At 54.1% G+C, this 23,616-nt stretch overlaps 2 protein-coding genes across 2 annotated transcripts in view; one reads left to right on the top strand and one right to left on the bottom strand.

Annotated features, from left to right (window-relative positions):
• Positions 1-699: 699 nt before the first annotated feature.
• LOC113407668 (S-adenosylmethionine synthase) lies at positions 700-9,773 on the top strand. The gene is made up of 9 exons (XM_026656960.2): positions 700-842; positions 3,759-3,836; positions 3,965-4,087; positions 4,281-4,393; positions 4,525-4,668; positions 4,919-5,137; positions 6,175-6,357; positions 7,083-7,216; positions 8,142-9,773. Exons 1-9 carry the CDS (start codon positions 752-754, stop codon positions 8,242-8,244), a joined length of 1,188 nt encoding a protein of 395 aa, XP_026512745.1. The 5' UTR covers positions 700-751; the 3' UTR covers positions 8,245-9,773.
• Positions 9,774-18,345: 8,572 nt separating this feature from the next.
• The window catches only part of LOC113407666 (vitamin K-dependent gamma-carboxylase-like), a 19,774-nt gene continuing 14,503 nt past the window's right edge, over positions 18,346-23,616 (bottom strand). The window contains exons 8-15 of the mRNA XM_026656943.2: positions 23,067-23,344; positions 22,248-22,379; positions 20,937-21,088; positions 20,382-20,551; positions 19,935-20,065; positions 19,501-19,648; positions 19,066-19,261; positions 18,346-18,702 (exon numbers count right to left, since the gene is read on the bottom strand). Of these exons, the coding sequence (XP_026512728.1) occupies positions 18,546-18,702; positions 19,066-19,261; positions 19,501-19,648; positions 19,935-20,065; positions 20,382-20,551; positions 20,937-21,088; positions 22,248-22,379; positions 23,067-23,344 (1,364 nt within the window). The 3' untranslated portion in view covers positions 18,346-18,545. The remainder of the gene's footprint in view (positions 18,703-19,065; positions 19,262-19,500; positions 19,649-19,934; positions 20,066-20,381; positions 20,552-20,936; positions 21,089-22,247; positions 22,380-23,066; positions 23,345-23,616) is intronic.

The following is a 23,616-nucleotide window of genomic DNA, read 5'->3' as shown; positions in this document are numbered from 1 at the left end:
GGAGGCGCCCATCAGGGTATGTGGCACATGGGTACAGGGCTATGGGGCATATGGCGGGGTCGCTCGGCGGGAGAAGCCGGAGGAGAGGTGTGTGCGTGCGGGGGGTCACAATGGTCAGGGGATTGGACAAGGAGTAAACTAAGATGGGCGCCAGAGCGGGTCGGGCCTCCTGCTTCCTTAGCGCGCGAGGCACACTGCGCACGCGCAGCAGCCACCTTTCCCGTTCCAAGTTCCCGGCAAGCAGGAGGGAGGGTCGCAGCTCGGCCAGGCGTGGAGGGAGGCTCTCATTGCGCCTGCGCAGAAGCACTTCCCTCCTGCGCCTCCCTGCGGCGACAGTCGCCTCGAGCTAGTACCTATTGTCTGGGATCAGTCCAAGTGGCAGACACGGGGGGGAGACAGAGCACTTCCCTGTGCCGCCCTCCCGGGGCCGAGTTAAGGACATGAATTATTGTCTTGCGCTATGGTGAGTTATGAGAAATGCCCTTCCTCCGTCTGCGAGCGAGCTGGTCGGTGTGTCGGGGAAGGGGCGATTTATTACATAACGTGGCCCCCTTCCCCGGAGTGTGGTTGAGTCCGAGCTCGCTCTCCCCGCCCGCCCCGAGATTGGCGCGTTGCGGCGGGGCGGGGCCTGCCGGGGGCGGGGCCGTGGAGGGTATAAATACCGGTGCCGCGGAGGTGCTGCTCTCATTCTATCGAGGCTGGTGTCTTGCGGGTCTTTGTTCTTCTTTCGCCGCTTCCTTCCGGTGTCGCCATGAACGGGCAGCTCAACGGTTTTCACGAGGCCTTCATCGACGAGGGCAGCTTCCTCTTCACCTCCGAGTCCGTGGGGGAGGGGCACCCAGGTGAGGGCCGCGGAGTCTGGGGAGGGCGGGGCGCGGCCTCGTTCTCCGGGGCGGGAAACCGGCCCGGCCGCGCGGGCTCCTCAGGAGGAAGCGCGTGCTCGCGGCGGAGCAGTCCAGTCTCTGTGGGGGGCGGGGGGATGCGCGCGCCGGAGGGGAGGGCGATGACGAAACTCGGCCGGGCGCGCGCTCCCGCTGCCTCCGCCATTATCCGCGAGGGCGCGCGCCGCATTGCAGGCTCAGCCGGGCGGCACGTGGTCCCCGCTCGGGGACGGGGGGGGGGGGCGGGGGGGTTCCCCCCCGGGGAGGCGGCCCCCTGCCGTCCATTGTCCGTCTCCGCCATCGTGGCTCTGGGCAGCCCCGGGGCCGCGGACCGATCAGCCGCCCTGCAAAGGAGCCGGGGGACCCTGTCCGGGCCCTGGGCTGGCTCCCGCCGGAGCGGGGAGGTGGGGGTCGGCCGGGGGGCTCGCGCCTGCTGCGCCATGTGGGGGCTGGCGGAATGGCGCCCCGGGGTGATGCCGGGTCCTCCACGCGGTGTGCGCTGGGAGGGGGGCGGTGAGTCAGCCGCGCGCACATGACTAAGCACTTCCCCTCCAGTAAAGCGACACCCACAACACACAGCTGCCTCCTGGTTCCTTGGGACCATTCAAGACGCTTGCAGCCCTCTTGGTGCAGTTGCTTGTCTGCCGCACCTGTTCTGGAAACCCACCTGCCATTTGCACCAAGTCACTTACAAGGGCGTGAGCACATAAAGCTGGTGCGTATGTCCCATTTCTCTCTCTTGGGCTGGAGAGACCAAGCCATCTAGGGACTTCTATGGTTGTCATCGCCATAGCCTCACAGTGCCAGTAGGGAGACAGCAGATTAGGGCAGTTGTCGATGTGGATTCTGTTCCGAGCTCCATCACTGACCTGCTCAGTGACCTTCAGCAAGTCCCTTCACCTCCCTTTGACTCGTTTTCTTCATCTGTGTAAAGCTTTTGTGAAGTACTGTGATGGCTGGGGTACTCAGACACGTCTCCACACTCCAATGCTGTATTTCTGGGAAGAAAAGAATTCAAAGGATGCTGAACATAGTAACTGAGGTTTAAATAAAAACATAAATCCAGATGGTGTGTATTCTACTCTTTAATAGCCTTGTGTTTCAGACTTGAACACTGACAGGTCTACAGATCACTACCTTTTCCTCACCCCTGCTACAGAAAGTGTCTAAAATAGTGTCTGGTTCTGTGTGGAATTGCTTTGGACAAACTTATGAGGCCAATGCTCAATGGGTTCTTTGATAGATTCCTTCATTTCCATGACAAGGAAGGATTAACATACTATCTCAGTCCTGGCATTGTTTCAGTATAACAACATTGTGTTTTTTCTGACTGCGGTTTCCATTTTGGGGCCCTGTTCTATTCCCATTCCCATTATAAATCGCTTTCACCTTGCACAACGAACTTAATAGACTGCTCAGTGGCATTTGCTGTGTGTAGGTCACTACCTTTTCCAAACCATTGGCCGTTTATGGTCTGGCCAAACAGGTGAACTGGTTTCAACAAACTACTTCCACTAATATCAGTCTGTCTTCACTACAAGACTAGGGACAGCAGGGCTCAAATAATTGTTGCTGGCATAGGTATCCTAACCAGAAATTTTCTGATGTCATTAAGTCCTCCCTTTAGTCTGTTTTATTATCTGGGGGCTCTTAGTAAAATATCTTTCCTCAAGGTGTAAACGATTAAGTGTTCTTTTGTAAATGACATCCAGGGGAATTTTTTCCCTCCCTGGGTGGTCTAGAAAATTATGCTTATTTTGTCACATCATTTCCAGCACTGCTATTCAGGGTGACTGGTGAAAGATCTGAGGAATGAATGGGTTAAAGATGATGGGAGGGCTAGCTCAGTGTCAGGCTTTCTTTTATTCCATTTCGTTCCTGTGCAGCACACAGAATTATGTCAGTCTGCTCCAAATCTGATCTGAAAGGTCATTGTCAAGGACGACATCTAGCCCTGAGTAGTGAGTAGCTTATTCATCACAGAATTTGAACAATTCTTGCAAAGCCCTTAGTGCTTTAGGGGTTTCAGATTGCTCTAGAATAATTGTCTGCAGCAGTCATGCTAGAGCGACTAGCTATGCGCAGGCTGGCTGACCAGCTGAAACCAGTTCTGCAGTCACAGGCTGGCTGCTTGCTGCTCACAACTTGGTTGCTTCTTGGCAGCCATGGCTAATGGCAACATGACTGCGGCCTACAGTATTGCAAGTTAAAATTCCATCAGTGGGGCTACGTTGGGCACATGCGGTCTCTTGCTGTACGTGTGCAAATCTAGAGTGCATACTAGAGTGGTCTTGCTGCAAGTGGCCATTTTGTTAGAACAGTTTTCTAAAATTAAACACCTGTACAAACCAAATTGAAGCTGTTGTCTTCTATTTGTGCTTGAGGGCAGAACCACTTGCAGCTCAGATGCTGCTGTGGTTTGGGTGCTTAAGTGAATCACTTGGCAATGCATTGTCCTCTTCGGGGCTGCGGGGGTAAGTTGCACAATGTCAAAATCCATGTCTTATAGCTACATCACGGAGAGTAAGTGGCTAAATTTAAACCCTGACGTAATAGTAACTTGATCCTAAAAGTTCCACTAGAAAATGCTTGGGATTCCACACTAACACACCCCCTTCTCCCCCCCCCCCAAAAAAAAAAACCTCTCCTGTATAGTATGGGACAAGTGCTGCATCTGAGGGACAGGAAATTACAGTGCAAGATAACAGCATTTCTGCCTGGGGTTGTGTAACACTGCAGTTGTTGCTTTCTGTTGACAAATTTGCGTGGAGACTCCCAGAATTGGCTGAAGCTCAACATACTGAGCGGAAAGAGAAAGGGATTCAGGAAGGTGCACCGTGCATTGAGTGATTGATTGGCTGTTTAATTTCTTTTCAGATAAAATCTGTGACCAAATCAGTGATGCTGTCCTTGATGCCCACCTTAAGCAGGATCCAGATGCCAAAGTTGCTTGTGGTGAGGATATGTAGCCTAGAAAAGGGGAGAAATTGCCCGTTAGATGCACTTTTGCTATCGTATGAGAGCTGTTTTGTTTCTCTGTGAGTGACACTGAAGTTGATGGAGATCCTTTTATCCTCTTCTAGAAACTGTTGCAAAGACTGGGATGATCCTCCTGGCTGGCGAGATCACATCCAGAGCGGCTGTTGACTACCAGAAAGTTGTGCGTGATACAATCAAACATGTTGGTTATGATGATTCTTCCAAAGGTAAGTGCCTCCAGCCACTTGTTTCTCAGGGTTTGGAAAGCTTTTGTTTCTAGCTTTGAGTATAAGGCTGTTGGCCTCTAAAAGTATCTGTAACCAATTTGCTAGGTGTCCTAAGGAACAAATATGGTAAACTTTCTAGGATTAGCTGGACAGTGCAGTTATTCTGTGAACCTGAAATTCTGTTGTGTTTTAGGATTTGATTACAAGACTTGCAATGTACTGGTAGCCTTGGAGCAGCAGTCTCCTGATATTGCCCAGGGAGTCCATCTAGACAGGAATGAAGAGGATATTGGTGCTGGGGACCAGGTTAGTATTCTAGTAACAGCTGTTCCCAGCTTGTGGAAACATATTTTCTAGTTTATAGGACCATATTTAGCACTTTGTCAGTAGGTGGTTTTGTTGAAGTTGAGGTTTCAGACCCCTCTTCTCTCCCATAGGGCTTGATGTTCGGTTATGCTACAGATGAAACTGAGGAGTGCATGCCCCTGACCATTGTTTTAGCACACAAGCTAAATGCCAAGCTGGCAGACCTGCGTCGCAATGGCACCTTGCCCTGGCTGCGACCTGACTCTAAAACTCAGGTAAGTGGAGCCCTGTCATACACTGCAGTAACGGGCATGTACGAGAGAGCCTGGCTATAGCAAGCCAAGAGCAGAATGAATTTCCGCCTTTGGGGAGTGGCGGACCAATAATGAAATGACACTAGTTTGTATTCAGTCCTACTTAGCAGTCTGGAGGGTGGAGAGCACTGCTGTCCCCCGTTAGGATCTGCTGTAGATGTGGCTGTACCTGACTTGGTTTTTTTCCTCCTGGTCTGGGGTATCATTTCAGGTGACCGTGCAGTACATGCAGGACCGTGGTGCTGTCATCCCTATTAGAGTCCACACGATTGTCATATCTGTTCAACATGATGAAGATGTCTGCTTGGATGAAATGAGGGATGCCCTAAAGGAGAAAGTGATCAAAGCTGTTGTGCCTGCAAAATACCTGGATGATGATACAATCTACCACCTGCAGCCAAGCGGCCGCTTTGTCATTGGTGGTCCCCAGGTAAGACTGAGATGGATTCAGATATTATTTTAAAATTCTAATAACAAAGGTGAAATGTTGTAGTAATACACCAAAGGAGAGGAGTGCATAAATCTTGACAATTTGAGTTCACTGAACATAAGAATGGCCATACTGGGTCAGACCAAAGGTCCATCTAGCCCAGTATCCTGTCTACCGACAGTGGCCAATACCAGGTTCCCCACAGGGGATGAACAGAACAGGTAATCAAGTGATCCATTCCCTGTTGCCCATTCCCAGCTTCTGTCAAACAGAGACTGGGGGACACCATCGCTGCCCATCCTGGCTAATAGCCATTGATGGATCTATCCTCCATGAACTTATCTAGTTCTTTTTTTAACCCTGTTATAGGCTTGGCCTGAGGGGTAGCTCAGTGGTTTGAGCATTGGCCTGCTAAACCCAGGGTTGAGTTCAATCCTTGAGGGGGCCATTTAGGGATCTGGGGCAAAAATCTGTCTGGGGATTGGGGATTGGTCCTGCTTTGAGCAGGGGTTGGACTAGATGACCTCCTGAGGTCCCTTCCAACCCTGATCTTCTATGATTCGATCCTCCAAGGAATGTTTCACTTGGGCGTGTCTGGTCACCTTCAATGGCTGCATGTAGATTAATCTTCCAAAACTCCCCCTCTGGCAATGTGTATCATAGCCAGGCAAATGTGGACCTCCAGTGCAGACTTGCAAGCCAGTTTTCTCTCCCAGATCTAATGGCTCTACAGAGTTCAGTGGAGTAAATACTTGTCAGCAAACAAGTGTGTTGGAGCAAGTGGAGCTGATATAATTAAGCTGCCATTTGTACCGTTACACTAAAAGTGAAACCAGATCCTTGTGAACTGGGGGGGAGGGGAGGGCATAATTTGAAAGCCCTGTGCCCAGTGATTTCAGGGGGCTCTTGCAATTGTCTTCAGTGGGTGCAAGGATTAGGCTTTAAGTTAGTGTAAGTGGCTATTGAGGCAGCTACTGTGCTCTAAACTGACAAGCGTTTCTAAATGGAGTCCGGTTTAATGGGGGTGTTAATTCCAGGGAGACGCTGGCTTGACTGGCCGGAAGATCATTGTCGACACTTATGGTGGCTGGGGTGCTCATGGAGGAGGTGCTTTCTCGGGGAAAGACTACACCAAGGTGGACCGTTCTGCTGCTTATGCTGCTCGTTGGGTAGCCAAGTCCCTCGTCAAGGCTGGCCTGTGCAGGAGAGTGCTTGTCCAGGTACGCCCAGCCTGCTGGCCTGAAGTTTGGAGAGGGATATTTGTAAATGAGCTGGATTTAGCAGCTGCTATTGGTGGCTGGCAGGGTCTCTCCCTTTAAAGCTGCATTGGGGCTGCTGTGCCAAGGAAAGAAAGGGGTGTGGCTAGCTGTATTGGGAAGCCCATTTCCATCAGTACAAACTGGTAGGATGGCATTTGGAAAGCAGCTGACCAGAGTGGTGAATAACTGGAGCTTGCCATGGGAGTGGCAAATGCCATTCTTGGTTGTATAGACGGTCTCCAAACCAGGGAGTAATAACCTAGAGCACAATAGTATCGTTATCTGCATCGCTGGCAGTGACCAACTTGCAGTGTGCTGCACTGCTTGGGTGTCCCTTCCAGGATAGACTCTAGAGAGTGAACAGAGCAAAGAAGGACCCAGGAATAGAAGGTAAGATGAGAAGGGTAGCTTGGCCGGTGCAGAGAGTAACATGAACAGTGTCAGTACCTTCAGAGCAGCTGAACGGAGAGCTGATCATTCTTGTAAGTACTGTAACGGGTGTGGAATGAGATACGGAGTGGAGGTGCAGTTGCAAGTATTTGAGCGGATAGATGAGCCCCTGCATTACTGGGAACAAAGTACCCCTTCAGAATGTGAGGTGAGGGAGTGTTATACTGGGTGGGGGGCCACATGGTCATCTGCCCCAGCAAGTCCCCTGAGGTGTTTAAACTTTCCTTTGCCCTCAGGTCTCGTATGCCATTGGAGTGTCCCACCCACTGTCCATCTCCATTTTCCACTATGGCACTTCTCCAAAGAGCGAGCGGGAGCTGCTAGAGATTGTGAAGAAGAACTTTGACCTCCGCCCTGGGGTTATTGTCAGGTAAAGATGGTAATGCATGCCGATGGGGGGGAATAGCTCCCTACTTGCTTGTAGGCAAATCTGAAGCTGCTAATGAGTAGGGAATGACTGATAGTGCAAATGCTGTTGGAATTGATTCCTTACTATGTCACGCTGACGGTAGAAGTACACTTCTCCATGCGGGACTGCCTTTAGTAGCTAACCCTATCTCTGTAACCAAACAGGTGGCCTCTTGGATTAAGTATCTGAGAGCACTAATGGTGCTTGAAGGCCGAGGTTGCCTTTGGACTGGGTGCTAAATGCTCCTGGACTTAAAATCTAGGATTCTATAGCAGGACTTGGTTGCCTAACCATCTTAGCAAACCCTTTGGGTGCAATGTTGAGCTGCTGTTTGCATTCATGCCTGTTTTGCAACCTGTGCTGGAAGCATCAGATTTAAAGTCAGAAGCAGCCATTGGGCTAGGACAAGAGCTGCTTAAACAGAAGAGATAAGTGGTTCCACCAAATGGATCACCAGGCCCTGATGTGCTGTAGCCCTGTAAGGGGTAAGTATCCTATGACATCATGTGAGATTGAACACTTGTTGTTTCTCAGGATGAGTTCGGACTGCCCAGCAACTAGCTAAGTGTCTAGGACACTGTCTAAAGAACAAACCAGCCTGAGAAACGACAACTGAGTCTTGAAAGGAAGCGAGAGGAGCCTCTGAGTCAGTGAATGAATCCAGTTGTATTGAGTCTGGGTTTTATAGCAAGGTGGAGGGTGCCTTGGCCTCCCACAAGGCATATGCAGTTCCAAGCTTGCTCCACCAACGGAGTGTCTGCCTCCATGACTTCCCCCTGCTGAGTCAAAACACTTCACCTAAACCAGAGCCTCTGAAAACTGTCTCTTGTTTTGCTTTGCTTGTGATTGAATGCGCTGTATTAAGTTAAGGACTTGTATATTCCAGGGATCTGGATCTGAAGAAGCCCATTTATCAGAGGACTGCAGCCTATGGCCACTTTGGTAGGGACAGCTTCCCATGGGAACTGCCCAAAAAGCTAAAATATTGAAAGTGTTAGGCTTTTCTCCCCAGACCTGTTGGCGTAGGCTACAGAGAAGCTTTCAGGCTCTGGGGGAAAGAGTCCCTCTTCCCTAACTTTATCCTGTCCTCCTGTTCAGCTCTTACTCAGCAAACTTTGTCCATTGCCATGGCTATTAATTCTATGGGGACCACGAGTTAGACTATGCTATCTTCCTATTTCTGGCGTTGTGCTCACTCTATTAGTGGAACAGTGAGCACAAGCTATCTGTGTAACTGCCTAGAGATGAGCAGACATCAGTCTGTCTAGTAAATGATGCTTTAAGATTGGATCTGTTGTATGCCCAAGAACCCAACCGTGAAAGTCTAAGAACTGCAGTGAATTTCCCCCTCAAATGCTGACTGAGAAATAGTCCTTGTAACATGCATGTGGAATCTGTGGTTCATTATAGCATCTGTCCAGCTCCAGCCCTGTTGAGCAGCATGATTTTGTGGTGTCTTAAGAATGTAAAGCCTTCTAGTCCCCGTAACCTGGTCAGTCTGACTATGTAGCTTTTGTCTGGGAGTGCTTCCCCCTAGCAGACTAGCCTTGCATGCAACGCAAGTTTCACTTGGAGCTCCAGCCTGATGTGGTTTTTATTCAAAGGCAGTTCTTCCTCTACCCACTTGTGGTGCTTTATGCTCTTAATTCCATCTGGAGTGGCACCAGATTTTAACCTCTCCACTTTCAGCTGTCTTTCTTGGAGGACGTACGTAATAAGGTTTTTAAAAAGATAATCAATCCTATGCATGGTTTCAGCACTAGCCAAACCTCACCATCTCCTGTCTAACTAACGGGCACTTGGCAGCCTGGGGATGTACTACAGAGAAGTCCCCAGGCAGTACCCGAGGTCTGTAGGCTGCACACTTTGGTACCAGAGTAATTTTTTTCTTTATAAGAAAGCTGGAGAATTCCACACTGCACAAAACTCCTCCTGGGTTTTTAAACTTTGTTTTATTTTCAAAGCCAGGTCCAATTCGTGCTCTGAATGGCTGGTGTAGCTACAGAGAAGCCAGCTTCCTTCAGAGCCACAGGTGCATTTGGAGGGGAGGAGAGGTGGCAAAAATAACCCTTCATACTTGAACATTTTTCTAATTGCTTATTTATTGTTCTCTGGGGCAGGGTGTGAGTACAGAGAAGCCCTTGGCTCAGACTGCAGCTTTTTTAACACTCTCTTTTTTTTGTTTTTGTTTTGGACACCATGATTCCTTGCCATGTTTCCAGCATTCCCTGATAGGCCAAGGTGTCCTACAGAAAAACCTTGGGTCACACCTACAGGGGGTCTGGCTGGTGTAAACATAAGGGGGAGGGCAAAGCTAGGGCAACTGGCCCTGGGAGAGGCTGATTTGGCTGGTGTTGTACAGAGAAGCCAGCTTGTTTACATGCTTATCCCATGGCCTCTGCCTTGAGTGGAAAGTGCCTTTCATGATCTATTTTTGTGGAGGTTTATTACGTATGTCTGGTTCTTCAAATCCCACCAATTAACTGAAGATCTGAATAAAGTGCTAGGTTCTACCTTACCGGTCTCTGCTCAAACTTTATCTGGAACAATGCATCACATTTAGGTGGGAATAGCCAAGCTCATGCTAGGATTACAGCTGTGGGAAGGGGAACACAATCTGGGGCTGGGGGACAGATGAGGATAGCTTCCTTGAGGCCAGTCATTTGTTTGCCCTACTGTGGAAAGACTAGTGCTTTAGTTTAAGGCTGGGGATAGAACTTTGAAGTCACCACTTCTTCTGAATTATAACTGAGGGGGGTAAGAGGAGCATGGGGGCAGGATGGCTGTGATCCAAGCCTACAATGAAATTCCACCTCTGGTGTGTTCTGTTAGGGGACTGCCCCCTTGTACTGGATCTGGTATCTGTGCCTGTCTGACTAGGGCCCCCCTCTTGCAGCACCGGTTTATGCCAGCACAGGTGATCTGGAAGTGCAGCTACACTGTGCACTTTGGTCAGGAGCAAAACTCCCAGCTGTCACTAAATACCCACTGCCAATAACTAAGTGCCATGCTGTGCTTGCTGCAGTGGTTAATGGGGACTGTCACTGCTAGGGGTGCTTTGGGTTCAAGAAAAATCATTTAACTCTAATTTAGTCCATCTCCAGCCCTATGCCTCGTGGTCTGCTTAAACACACCACATCCATGATCTGTGGGGCAGTCTGAGGGGAGCTGTACAAGCTCTTGCCCAGAGCTGTGTGTTAGTGAGATGTAACTTGTAGAGGGTAGCTATGTCTGTTAACCCATCAGCTGCCATAAGCTTCCCCTGAGAAGGTGGATCACTACTCATCTGTGGCTTCCTGCTAGAGCAGGGGTTCTCAAAGTGGGGGTTGGGACCCCTCAGGGGGTTGTGAGTTGTCAGCCTCTACCCAAAACCCCGCTTTGCCTCCAGCATTTATAATGGTGTTAAATTTATAAAGTGTTTTTAATTTGTAAGGGGGGTCTCACTCAGAGGCTTGTTATGTGAAAGGGGGTCACCAGTACAAAAGTTTGAGAACTAGTGTGCTAGAGGGCAGGCACCTGTTCATGCCAGCAGGGTTGTAACTGAGTGTGTACCTTTAACTCCCTGGGTTTAGGCTAGTCTGTCTTTATTGACCCCCTGAGGTGGACTGGTGACATTGTGGGTGGGGCACATGGATATTTCAGAGTTTGAATTAGTCTTGCAGAACGGCAGTATAAGCTAATCTTTATAAGTGGGAAGGTTGTGCTTGCCTTTCGTCACAGGGCACAGGTCTGACAGGGGCTCTCTGGGCTTAGCACTGCTCCCACTGCCTGGAGAACAGTTTGCAGTAATGCATAACATCTAACAAGTGATACTATCTTAATTATAAACAAACAGTAATTAGCCATTTGAAATAGCTAACATAAGTGACTTGGTGAAGTTACAGATGGAGTCACTGAAAGGTTCTGAGTCCTCTTGCAAAGATGACTGCCCTTGGAAAAGGCACACAAACCTGTTCTATTGCTCTGGCTAACTGTGCACCTCCAGGGGCCACCTTAGAGCACAGTAACTATCCAGCTTACGGGAGCATTTGACACACTTTCCTGTCGAGCTTCTGTCTGGAACCCACTCTAGTTAATGGGTTATAGCAGCAGGGCCAATGGCATCCTTTGAAGAGTAAAGGAGTTATGCTGGTCTGTGCACAGAGGTAGCAGCAGGATTACTTTTGATGCATTGCCTTTTGATTTCAAGTTGGTGCTCTCCCTTCTGGGCCTGAAGTTCATATCACCCCTGGCTGATGGATGTGCTATCCTGTGACACTAAATGGCCCCTTGAAACAAAACAGCCCACCTTAGGCAAGAAATGCTTGCCTGTGTTGTAATAGGGTCTTGCAGAGGTCAGTGTTTTGAGCAAGTCAGACACATTGGCCAAGAACTACAGCTCCATTTGAAGTGGGGTCAGTGTGTTACATGAAGCAGCCCCTCAGTGCTAGTGTGGTGGTAAATGCTGGAAGTGAAGATTTTTGTTGAGGTAGCTAAGTAGCTTGCAGTAAATGTGATGTATTAAAACTGATCCAGTCTCGTGCACACACACCCCTTAAGACGTGTTGGACTCAAAAGGAAACTTTGGAAGAGAGGCTCTGGAGCTGAGCTCTGCTGAGGCCTGGTTGGGGGATATGCTGATTTGAATAACACTTAACATTCCTGCGGTGGGAAGAACACCTCAACAGCCCAACACTGGCATTTAATTTCAGAAAGGGGAACTATGCAAAACTGAGGAGGTTAGTTAAACAAATTAAAAGGTGCCATGACTAGAGTGAAATCCCTGCAAGCTGCATGGACACTTTTCAAAGATGCCATATTAGAGGCCCAACTTAAATGTATACCCCAAATTAAAAAACACAGTAAAAGAACTAAAAAAGAGCCACCGTGGCTTAACAACCATATAAAAGAAGCAGTGAGAAATAAAAGGACATCTTTTTAAAAGTGGAAGTCAAATTCTAGTGAGGTAAATAGAAAGGAGCGTAAACACTGCCAAATTAAGTGTAAAAATGTAATAAGAAAAGCCAAAAAGGAGTTTGAAGAACAGCTAGCCAAAAACTCAAAAGATAATAAAATGTTTTTAAGTACGTCAGAAGCAGGAAGCTGTGGGGCCCCTGGATGATCAAGATACAAAAGAAGCACTTAAAAGTCATTGCAGAGAAACTAAATGAATTCTTTGCTTCAGTCTTCATGGCTGAGGATGTTAGGGAGATTCCTAAACCTGAGCTGTCCTTTGTAGGTGACAAATCTGAGGAATTGTCACAGATTGAAGTGTCACTAAGAGAAGGTTTTGGAATTAATTGATAAACTTAACAGTAACAAGTCACCGGGACCAGCTGGCATTCACCCAAGAGTTCCAAAAGAACTCAAATGTGAAATTTCAGAACTATTAACTGGTTTGTAACCGGTCCTTTAAATCAGCTTCTGTACCCAATGCCTGGAAGATAGTTAATGTAATGCCAATATTTAGAAAGGGCTCTTGAGGTGATCCCAGCAATTACAGACTGGTAAGTGTAACAGTACCGGGCAAATTAGTTGAAACAATAGTAAAGATTAAAATTATCAGACACATAGAAGAACATAAATTGTTGGGCAAAAGTCAAAATGGTTTCTGTAAAGGGAAATTGTGTCTTACTAATCTATTACAGTTCTTTGAAGGGGTCAACAAACAGGTGGACAAGGGGGATCCAGTGGACATGGTGTGCTTAGATTTCCAGAAAGCCTTTGACAAGGTCTGTCACCAAAGGCTCTTACATGAATTAAGTTGTCATGGGATAAGAGGGAAGATCCTCTCATGGATTGAGAACTGGTTAAAAGGGAACAAAGGGTAGGAATAAATGGTAAATTTTCAGAATGAAGAGGGGTAACTAGTGGTGTTCCCCAGGGGTCAGTCCTAGGACCAACCCTATGCAACTTATTCATAAATGATCTGGAGAAAGGCGTAAACAGTGAGGTGGCAAAGTTTGCAGATGATACTAAACTGCTCAAGATAGTTAAGACCAAAGCAGATTGTGAAAAACTAATTTAGCAACAACTAATCAGGAAAGAGATCTTGGAGTCATCGTGGCTAGTTCTTTGAAGATGTCCACGCAAACAGGATGTTAGGAATCATTAAAAAAGGGATAGAAAATAAGATGGAGAATATCTTATTGCCCTTATATAAATACCTGGTATGCCCACATCTTGAATACTGCGTACAGATGTGGTCTCATTTCAAAAAAGATATACTGGCATTAGAAAAAGTTCAGAAAAGGGGTTTGATTAGGGGTTTGGAACGGGTCCCATATGAGGAGAGATTAAAGAGACGGACTTTTCAACTTGGAAAAGAGACGGGGATATGATAGAGGTATATAAAATCATGAGTGATGTGGCGAAAGTGAATAAGGAAAAGTTATTTACTTGTTCCCATAATATAAGAACTAGGGGCCACCAAATGAAATTAACGGGCAGCAGGTTTAAAACAAATAAAAGGAAGTTCTTCACACAGCGCACAGTCAACTTGTGGAACTCCTTGCCTGAGGAGGTTGTGAAGGCTAGGACTATAACGGTTTAAAAGAGAACTGGATAAATTCATGGAGGCTAAGTCCATTAATGTCTATTAGCCAGGATGGGTAAGGAATGGTGTCCCTAGCCTCTGTTTGTCAGAGGGGAGATGGGTGGCAGGAGAGAGATCACTTGATGATTCCCTGTTAGGTTCACTCCCTCTGGGGCACCTGGCATTGGTCACTGTTGGGAGACAGGATACTGGGCTGGATGGACCTTTGGTCTGACCCAGTACGGCCGTTCTTATGAAGCCAGCTGCCAGGAAGGGAGTGGTGAAAACAGGAAGTAGAAGGTGATAAAAGAGGGACTAAATAAAAGGCAGTCCTTCGGCTATTTGTGTATTTCAAGCTGAACAGGTCTTCTGGCCCACGGCAGTGAGAGCAAAGGGTGCTTATGAATGAGCTATTGCTGGGGAGGAGGCGGATTTTTCATGTTAACAGACACCCAGCAGCCTGTGCTTGTAGTTAGGGCACTGGCCTGGGTTCTAGTCCCAGCCCTGCCGCTGACCTGTGAGACTGGGCAAGTGTCCCTGTGCCTCAGTTTCCCAACTGGAAGACTGATGATCCTTCCTTCCCTGCAGGGGGGCTTTGAGAATGAATCCATTAATGAGCATGTGACACTTGGCTACTGTGGTGATGGGGCCAACTCCTTAAGCTTGCTGGCCAGATCTGGGTCTGTCTGTTGTCAGGGCCAGAGTGTGATGTGTGGCCAGGGGGTAATGGGATGACCTAGCTAAGAGGCTTTCTAAAATCTGGTGAGAGACGGGGTCTGGTTGTGGGAGAGGGTGGCTGCTAATAGGCTCTTGGTGTCACGCCTCCACACGTGCCCTGGAACTCAGGGTTATGGCCGAGTTGCAGACATTCTGAGTCAGGGCAGAGCCTGGGTGTCCTGCTGCCCACCCTGGGCTCTAACCAGCCAGGAATCCTTTTCCTGCAGGCCAGTGTCTGGGGCAGATCTCACCCCCAGTCTCCTGCATGGCCTGTCCCAGGGAACCGCACAGCCACAAGGACAGAAACTAGCCAAGGGTGGGGGGAGGGAGGGAGGGGAGAAGAGGCAATCCCTGGGCTGTGTTTTGGGTGGCAGGACTGGCTGGCTAGGAGGTACCATGCTTTGTACAGGTGGGGGTGTCCCTGCATGGAGGGGGGGGAAGCTTCAGCAAGGTGCCAGTGCATCCCTTCCTGGGGCCAGAGCAGCACTTGCTCTGCAGGGCAGGGGCTCTCACTGTATTACTGCAGCTGCAGGTGGGCTCTGTGCTGGACAGGCGATCCCCAGAGCTGGTCGCAGCTGTTCCCCACTTCTCCCTGGGCACCAGGCCCCTGTTTTGAAGCCTTATTTTACAGGTGGGGAAACATGGGCCAGAGCATGGGTGAGAAGCCTAGAAACCCTCAGCTCCCTGGTCAGTGATGCTGATGTCAGGCCAGAGTTACTTCCAGAGGAGTCGTTCTGGCTTTACACTGAGCAGCAGCCTCGCCGCCCCATGGAGTCTGAGGTGGCAGCTCACCCCAGGGCCTTTGGGTGCTCCTGGGAGATCATTTACACACCCCTGTTCAGTCTATAACCAGCTGAGGCCAGGCGGGCTGGGCCCAGGGAGTGCAGTTCAGCCAGCCCTGCGGCGCATGGGATCACTGATCTAGCACTTGTGAAGTCCTCTGCTGAGGGCCTTGTCCAGCTGTGCTCTGGCCACCAAAGATCGGGGCGGGGGGGCAGGGAGCTGGTGCACAGTGAGGGTAGGTGAGGGCCAGCCCTGTACAGTGATGGTGATGTTTGTACTCTGCCAGCCCAGCCTGGCTGCTCCCTTATTCAGCTGATGAACCAAGCCTCCCTGCTCAGCTGGGTCCTGTCCTCTCTGGCTCCACCCATGCCCCACTGCACCTTCCTGTTAGAGCCGACCTCCGCCTCAAGGCAGGGATGGTCTGCGTAAACTGCAGGGACCCACAGCTTGCCCCCTGCTCTGGCATGGCCCAGCCCTGGGGGGGTGGACACAGGCCCTGCTGTGACCCAGACGGGGTTGAACCAAGCTGAGCCAGCTCTTGAATAGTTCATGTATCGAGGACGTGAGGAGAAAGCCCATCCTGCAGGCAAACAGCACCTACACATAACTGGCATGGGCCTGATCCAGCAAACATGCTGCTCCTCAGACGACTCCCCCCCCCCCAGCTCTGCCAGTGCCTGTCACTCACAGGCCCCTGCTCTCTCTGCCCCAGGCTTCCACCAGCAGAGACATTCGTGCCACTTCCTGTAATAGGTAAAGGCAGTGTCACAGTTACCCCAACGCCTGGAGAGAGATGGAGTTGCCCAGGGAGAATGGCTTTAAGGGCTGTTGGAGTCACAGGGCCGAACCTTGGCTGAAGCTGTACTGAATGTGTCGCTGCCCTCACAGTGGTAAGGCCAGAACAGAACCCAGGCATCCTGCCTCCCGGCCCCCACCTGCTCTGACCACGGGACTGCAGTTGTCTCAGAGCCAGGAATAGAACCCTGGTGTCCTGGCTTCCAGGCCCGACTGCTTTAAGGCCAGGCTACTGCTGTCTGTGCCTCCCAGCACCGCTGACCTGGCACCGCACAGGCAGCCTGTGGCCTCCTGCCCCACTTAGCTACCCCAAGCTAAAGCCTTTAAGCCGCTTTCTCGGAGCTCCCTTCATCCAGCAATCCTTGAGGGACTTTCTCTGCCTCGGCCGCCCCTAATCGCTCCAGGTGAGCAGGGCTGAGCATGTCAGCGGGAGGATGATCTTGACCCCAGGTGTGTGTGTGTGTGTGGGGGGTCCATCCAGGGACAGTACTGGGGGGCCCAATCCTGCACTCCTCCCCCCCCCCAGAAAAACCTGTCGAGGCTACAGGGGTGAGTGATCAGCCCCACCCCAGGGAAGTGAGCTCTCTGGCTCCCAGGAACCAGCCCTTTTGGGGGGCTGGGGGCTGGCTGAAGTCACACTGTGGGGTTCCTTTAATGGTGGGGGTGGGAAGAAGGCAGGTTTGCGTCTCCCACAGCCTGGCTGGAACCTTTGCCCCCCTCCCCACCAGCCTCATGGAGCCCACGGCACTGCCAGGCCCCCCCTCACGGCTGGGCAAGATGCCCCAAGAGTACCAATGGGCACAGGCCTGAAGGCTGGACTCTGGTAGAGGCACATGGTGCTGGGGGGGCCATGCCATGGCGGGGCAGTACTATGGGGAGCAGGGGGAGGGTTGAAAACACCATGGATGTGGGGGCAGCTGGAGATTGAGCCAGCAGCCCTGGCTCCAGCTCTCTGCGTTGCTCCCAGCGCTGGGCTGTCAGTACAGTTCTGCCCTAACCCAGCCTGTGCTAATGCAAAACACCCAGGCCAGGGGGCTCCGGCACTCTGGGGGTCGCTGCCTGTTCCCTACTGGGCAGGCTGCATGGGAGGGAGCTCACTCATGCTCAGGCCAAGGGGTAACAGTGCCCTGCAGTGCCTTCAACAGAGCCTCACCCTCCCAGCACATAGCCGTCAGGCCTCCTCTGCCCTCACCCCAGGCCAGGCACCTACGGGGAGGGGCCCACCCAGGAGACCGATGGTGCTGGGATTGGGGTAGGCTCTAGGTCACCTCACTCCAAGTGGATGGGGAGGGACAGGCCCTGGGGGGTAGGACTCAGGCACAGGGATTCTGAGCTGGATATGAGCAGGAGCATGGGGGGCGGGGGCAGGACCTCCAGGGTGGGGTGGTGGCAGTTAAAAGCAGCAGGGCTGGACTGGCGGTGGGGTCAGGCCTTAGGGAGGCAGGGGAACATAGGGACCAGGCTGCAGCCACAAGGCAAGTCAGTTAAACATGCTTGTGAGTCTGGAGTCCTGCCCCACATGTGGGCCCAGCAGCTCAGAGAGGGCATTGCAGCATGGTGCAGGCTGGAGAACTGCCCCAGCCACTCCTGCAGCCAGCCCAACAGGCTGGTACTGCGGAAGAGATGGGGAAACTGAGGCACCCAGACAGGGCATGGCATACACCAACTTTCCAGCAGAGCTGGACCCACCTCCTGTGCTCCAATCCCCACCCAACAAATTCCTTGACAGAGGGGGCGTTGCCCAGTGCAGGGGAGAGAGAGCCCGTGTGGACAGGTAGCTGGGCTGCCGCTAACCCCACCCCGCAGGCAGTGCACAGGGAACAGCCCCAGGCTTAGAAACAAGGCACTTTATTGGGAGAAAAGGGTTAAGACCATTGAGACAGAAGCCATCCCCACCCGCCCCCAGTGATCAGACAGCGCCCCCCAGCTCCTCCCCCAAGGTAGCTCAGCATTGAGCAAGTCTGTCCCCAGCACCTCAATGAGTCCATGGTAGAGCCAGGCATGGAATCCAGGAGTCCTGACCCCAGGCTGCTTCTCTAACCACTAGGCCCCACTCCCCTCCCAGAGCTGGGGAGAGAACCCAGGAGTCCTGGCTCCCAGCCCCATGCTCTACTCCCCCACCTGTTCACACATTTTCCCCCTTTATTGCAGGCAGAAGGTGCTGGCACAGAGCCAGGCTGTGGGGCAACTCCCTGCCGCCCAAGCTCAGTTCTCCCCGGGACAGACAGCCTGGCCGAGCCATGGGCAGCGTGGGGCTCAGGCTCTGTGGTGCTGTGGGCCCAGGCCTGACGCTCACCAGGACTTTTCACTCGAGGGTCTCGGGCTGTGAGCAGGGGCCTGGTCCCCCTTGCGTGAGCACTGCTTCCCATCAGCCCAGCAGAAGCGGGAGGACCCAAGGGCATGAGCCTATTCCAAGCTGAGATTGGGGGGGGGGAGGGGATCCCTCGTCTGCAATGTGTCCTTGGGCCGTCCCCCGTAGGGTCAGAGCTCAGCCCGCTCTGGCTCCTTCTGCACCCCCTCCGTCCCCGCTGCACCCGCCTCCTGCTGCATGTTGGCGTAGGCCACCTCCCGCGCCAGGTGCTCCAGGGACGGGCGCCCCAGCGCCAGGTTCCTGAGCGAAATCCAGGTCATCAGGAAGCTGTGAGGGGAGAGAAAGAGCAAGGGCTGGAGATGGGCCCAAAGGAGCATCTTGGGCGGGGGGGGCAGATCTGGGGGTGTTCAGCTCAGATGGGGGGTGGCTCACGTGACTGGGGTAGAGGGAGCAGGGAAGGTACGGCAGTTGGGGTGTCATGGCTCGTGCAGAAGGGGGGCCTGGCCCGTGGCTGGGAGGAGGTGGGTGCAGTGGTGGGGGCCTGGCGCGGTGTCCGGCAGTGAGAGGCTGGCCTGTGGCTGGCTGGAGGTGGGTGCAGTGGTGGCAGGGCAGTGGGGGGGCTGGTGTGTGGAGGGAATAGCGCCGGAGGCTGTACGGTGCCGGGGGGCTGGCGCATGACCAGGCACTCACCTCCGGCGGAACAGGAAGTACTTCCTGGCAGCGAAGCGCTGCAGCCGCTCCCCGAGCGTGGCGTTTCGCCGTCTCTGCAGCTCCTCCAATCGCTGCTGGCGCCGCACGAAGGCCTGGACGACGGGGTCAGTCTGCATGGCGTCCCCCAGGGCACCATCTAGGATGGGCTGCAGCTCTGGGGGCAGGGGCTCCGTCTCTGCACCGGGGGAGGGGGGGCAGGCATGAGATGGCATCTCACCCCCAGGGGCCCGTACGCCACAGGGAAAGGGAGACGCCCGGGGAGCCCCATGACAGGGATACAGCCACTGGCGCCCAGTGGGAGGGATCTCTGCCCGCTACTCCCCCCAGCAGGGCTCCAGGGGGTCTGGGCTCAGGGGGCAGTGCTGGTCCCAGCAGCCAGGAGCTAGGCTAAGGGGCAGGGCCCCAGAGACTCACCGCTGCCGTTCTGCACCTTGTCCCGCAGCTCCTGCAGCTGGGTCAGGTTCCGCTCCAGGGCCACGTCCGTGGTGTTGATGTAGACGTACATGTAGCAGGAGGGCTCTGGCGACACCGTGTGCACCTTGTGGTACTCGCCCGGGGGCAGCTGGGACACGGGGGGGTCAGCAAGTGGCAGCAGGCCAAGCGGGCTGAGAACCAGCCAACTCTCTGCCCTTGCCAGACATGCTGAGCCAGAACACAGCTCCCAGCTGGGGGGGAGGATCCCCCACCCCCAGATCTGAAACCAGGACCCTCTGGCCCAGTCCCCATGGCCCCCCAGCGTATCCAGCAGACCTGGGCTGAGAACCAGCCAGCCACCCTCCATGGCTCTTCTCCTGCCAGGCAGGGACACAGGCCGGGCTCCACCCCTGCCCCCCAAGCCCAGCCCTCACCTGCATCCTGTCCCCTTCCTGCAGCGTGTAGTTCCTCTGCTCCTTGATGATCTCCACCACAACCTCCCCCTTCAGCAGCTGCAGGCTCGTGTTGCCCAGGTCCTCACTCACAAAGTTCTCCAGGTGCAGGCCTGGGGGTATAGGAGGGGACATAAAGGATGGTGAGCGCAGCCCCACTGGGACCCACTCCCGCACCATCTGGCCACAGGACACACCCGTGACCCACACTGGCAGCATCTGGAGCTCTGCCCCACTCTAGCAACAGCTCCGCAGGAGAGGATAACAGCCTCCTACAGCCGCCCGGCAATGGAGTAGCTCCTTTAGGTCAAGCTGCAGCGGCTGAGGTTTGTGCTCTGAAGGTGCCAGGTTCCAACCCTGCTGCTGAGGCAGGGGGGTTGTCCTATTAGTAACAGGAGCCCCCCAAAGGAACGGGCTGCAGGCAGATACCTGGGAAATCAGCGATGAAAACCACCTCCGTCTGGTTGTCCAGCGAGCTCTCGATCTCCTGCAGCTTTGCCCTCCAGGGGGACAGGTTGACCAGCAGCGGCTTGAGCCATGGAGTGTGGCGGAAGGGAGACCACTCGGCCCGCACGATGTCCACCTGCGGGTCGAAGAGCCTGGCCGGCGAGAGGGACCCGGTGAGTGCGCCGGAGGCTGGGCCAGCAGGATGCTCCAGTACCCGGCTCCCTGCCTGGTTCGTCTCCCCCGGGGCAGTGGGCAGCCGGCCCCAGGGTCATTGCAGGACAGAAGGGGCATCAAGTCCCTGAGGTGCCAGCTGCCAGATTGGGTCTGTGATGGGACCCAACGCACCCTGTGCTGGGGGCATGGCACTGCCACAGGCCCCCCACCACACACAAACACAGTGGTTCTGTGCAGTGCTACCCAGCAGCCCCTCCCACTACTCCGTCTTCTTCCTGCTGGGGGACAGCCAAAGGCTGGGCATGGGGCTGGCTGGGCTGGGGCCAGCGCAGGGCAGGTAGGAACCCCTTCCCCCGCACTTACCTCTGCTGGAAGCGGTCGTTGATAGAGACCCAGATGTCGAAGTAGATCTCAGGCTGCGAGATGTTGTAGTTGTGTAGCAGGCGGCTCAGGCAGGTGGCGTACTGCTTCAGCATGTCAGCGTGGTCCTTCCAGCGCCGGCTCTGGGTGAACACCTGCCCGGACACACCCACTGAGCCAGGCGCCAGCCAGCCAGCCAGCCCTGGGTTCCCCAGCCCCCCACAAGTCAGGAGATTTCCATCCCCACGAGCTTCTGCCTCTGAGCCAGCTCTGACCTCCCCACCCCATAGGTTCAGAGGGAGACCAGCCCTCTGCGTAAGGCACAGGATTGGGGGTCAGGACTCCTGGGTCCCAGCTCTGCAGATGACTCCCTGGGGGGGCAAGTCCCTTCCCTACTCAGTACCTCAGTTTCCTCACTTGTAACAGGACAGGGAAATTCAGTCATGTCTGCGAGGCTCAGATAGTCCAGCAGAGAAGGCAGCTCAGCCGCCGAGGGACAGAGTCATGCTTGAGCGCAGGGCTGGGAGAGCCCCGGCAGAGACCCTCCCCCACATTTCACTCCATGGGAATTTAAACAAACCAATAACCCCCGCTTTTGGCTCCCAGCCCCAGATACAGTCACATCCCAGCGCAGGGGGCTCTGGCTGGGACACAAGGGCAGGGAACCACACACTGACAAGCAGAGTTTGGGTAAGATGAGTCAACAGGACTCCTGGGTTCTATCCAGGGCTCAGGGAGGGGAGTGGGGTCCAGTGGTTAGAGCTGGGGGATGGGGGGTGCTGGGAGCCAGGACTCCTAGGTTCTATCCAGGGCTGAGGGAGGGGAGTGGGGTCCAGTGGTTAGGGATGGGGGGTGCTGGGAGCCAGGACTCCTGGGTTCTATCCAGGGCTCAGGGAGGGGAGTGGGGTCTGGTGGGAGCCAGGACACCTGGGTTCTAGCCCTGGCTCTGTAACAGATTTCCTCTGTAACCTTCAGTCAAAAAGCTCCCCACGCCTCAGTTTCCCCATCCATACAACAGGGATGGCCTGGGCCTGCCTTTGTTTAGTGCCCTGAGACCCTCAGATAGGAGCCCCATTGTCTGTGCTAATTAATATTGTTAATGACCATTAATGTCCACCTCCTCTGGGGCACCAAGCAAAGCCAGGCCACAGTGAGGGCGCCGGACACAAGTGGCCAGACTGATTGTCCAGTCCCCTTCGCTGCGCAGAGAGGGAAACTGAGGCAGGGAGCGGGGCAGGGATGCCTCAGGGAGTCAGTGGCGGCAATAGAACCCGGGGTCCTGGCTCCGCCCCAGAGCGCGGCGGGGTCACTTACCCCAGGGTTGAGGTAGCCCAGCTCCCCGGTCACACCATCCCGGTAGGTGATCTTCACGTGCTGGTGGGAGCGGGAATGGACCATCATGTCCCACGAGTAGCCGTACAGCCCCTTGGTCCAGTTGTTGTAGCCCTGGGGGAGGGGGCAGCACATCAGGGGAAGCATGGGGGGATAGGGAGCACGTCAGAGGAAGTGCGGGGGACAGGAAGCATGGGGGGGATAGGGAGCACATCGTGGGGGTGCGTGGGGGGGATAGGGACCATGTTGGGGGGCAGTGGGGGGGACAGGGACCACGTTGGGGGGCTGCAGGGGGGACGACAGGGACCACGTCGGGAGGAACATTGGGGATCCCTGAACCCAGCATCCGATCGGGTTCAAGCCGCTTTCTCAGGGAGCTGGTTTGTGCTGTTGTTTTGCTGGGTAGTCGGGGATCTGGCTGCTGTTACCCACCTGGCAGCCCCAGCTGCGGGACCATGGCCACCCCGCTGGGTCTGTGCAGCTCGCATGGGCCACTGGTCACCAGGTGGACACCCAGCTCCTAGGGGAAGTCACCCCAGCTGGGGAGGGTCAGGCTGGCCAGCCACAAAGCCAGCTCCCTCCCTGGGAGCCAGGCATCAGCCAGGGCTACGTGGTGGGGCAGCACAATCGCTGCCGGGCCAGGGGTCCCGGCTTGTCCCCCCCTGGCTGAGCGGCGCCCACTGAGGAGCAGCACCCCAGCACCCCTCCCAGCGCTGCCCTCCGCTAGCCCCCAGCTCCTCCCCTCCCCACAGCTCCCCCCAGAGCCCTGCGCAGCGCGGCCCCAGCCGCAGGGTCCCCTACCTGGGTGATGAAATGGGAGTAGGGCAGGAAGAGCTGCTCCAGCACGTACAGCACGGTGAAGAGGGCCCCCAGCTTCTGGCGCAGCCCCGGCCCTCGCTCCCCCCTGCCCCGGCCCTTGCGCTCGGACCCCCTGTACACGCACGCCTCGCTGGGCTGCGGCGGCTCCACGGAGGGCAGGAGCCTTCGGAGACAGGCCGGGAACCTGGCACCCAGGCGGCGCGGCCAGTCCGGGGAGCAGAACAAGGGGCTGGTGGCAAGCATGGTGTAGGAGAACATGCCTGTGGGGAGAACCGAGCCATCAGCCAGGGAGCTCCCCTCCCTTCGGGCAAGGCAAGGGGCACTGGCTGGGCTGGAGGACAGCAGCTGTGGGGTTACAGCAGCTGTGGGGGGCCAGGACTCCTGGGTTCTATGCCCAGTGCTGGGAGGGGAGGCTGGGAGCGAGGACTCCATTCCCAGCTCTGGGAGAGGGATGTGGTCACGGACAGGTTGGGAGCAGAACTCCTGGGTTTTCTCCCCAGTGCTGGGGGGGGGGGGGGGGGGGGGGGGGGGG

Source organism: Terrapene carolina, unplaced genomic scaffold (genome assembly GCF_002925995.2).
Source record: "Terrapene carolina triunguis isolate 2854851 unplaced genomic scaffold, T_m_triunguis-2.0 Scaffold51, whole genome shotgun sequence".
Classification (NCBI taxonomy): Eukaryota; Metazoa; Chordata; order Testudines; family Emydidae; genus Terrapene; species Terrapene triunguis.
The sequence above is the reverse complement of the archived record's forward strand: the minus strand, read 5'-3'. Positions and strand labels throughout refer to the sequence as shown.

Excerpts from the sequence above, each read along its gene's own strand:
- LOC113407668 (XM_026656960.2), top strand. The coding sequence starts at position 752 with ATGAACGGGCAGCTCAACGGTTTTCACGAGGCCTTCATCGACGAGGGC. Across the intron at positions 4,394-4,524 it reads ATATTGGTGCTGGGGACCAG|GGCTTGATGTTCGGTTATGC; the intron begins GTTAGTATTCTA and ends TCTCTCCCATAG. Across the intron at positions 4,669-4,918 it reads GACCTGACTCTAAAACTCAG|GTGACCGTGCAGTACATGCA; the intron begins GTAAGTGGAGCC and ends GTATCATTTCAG.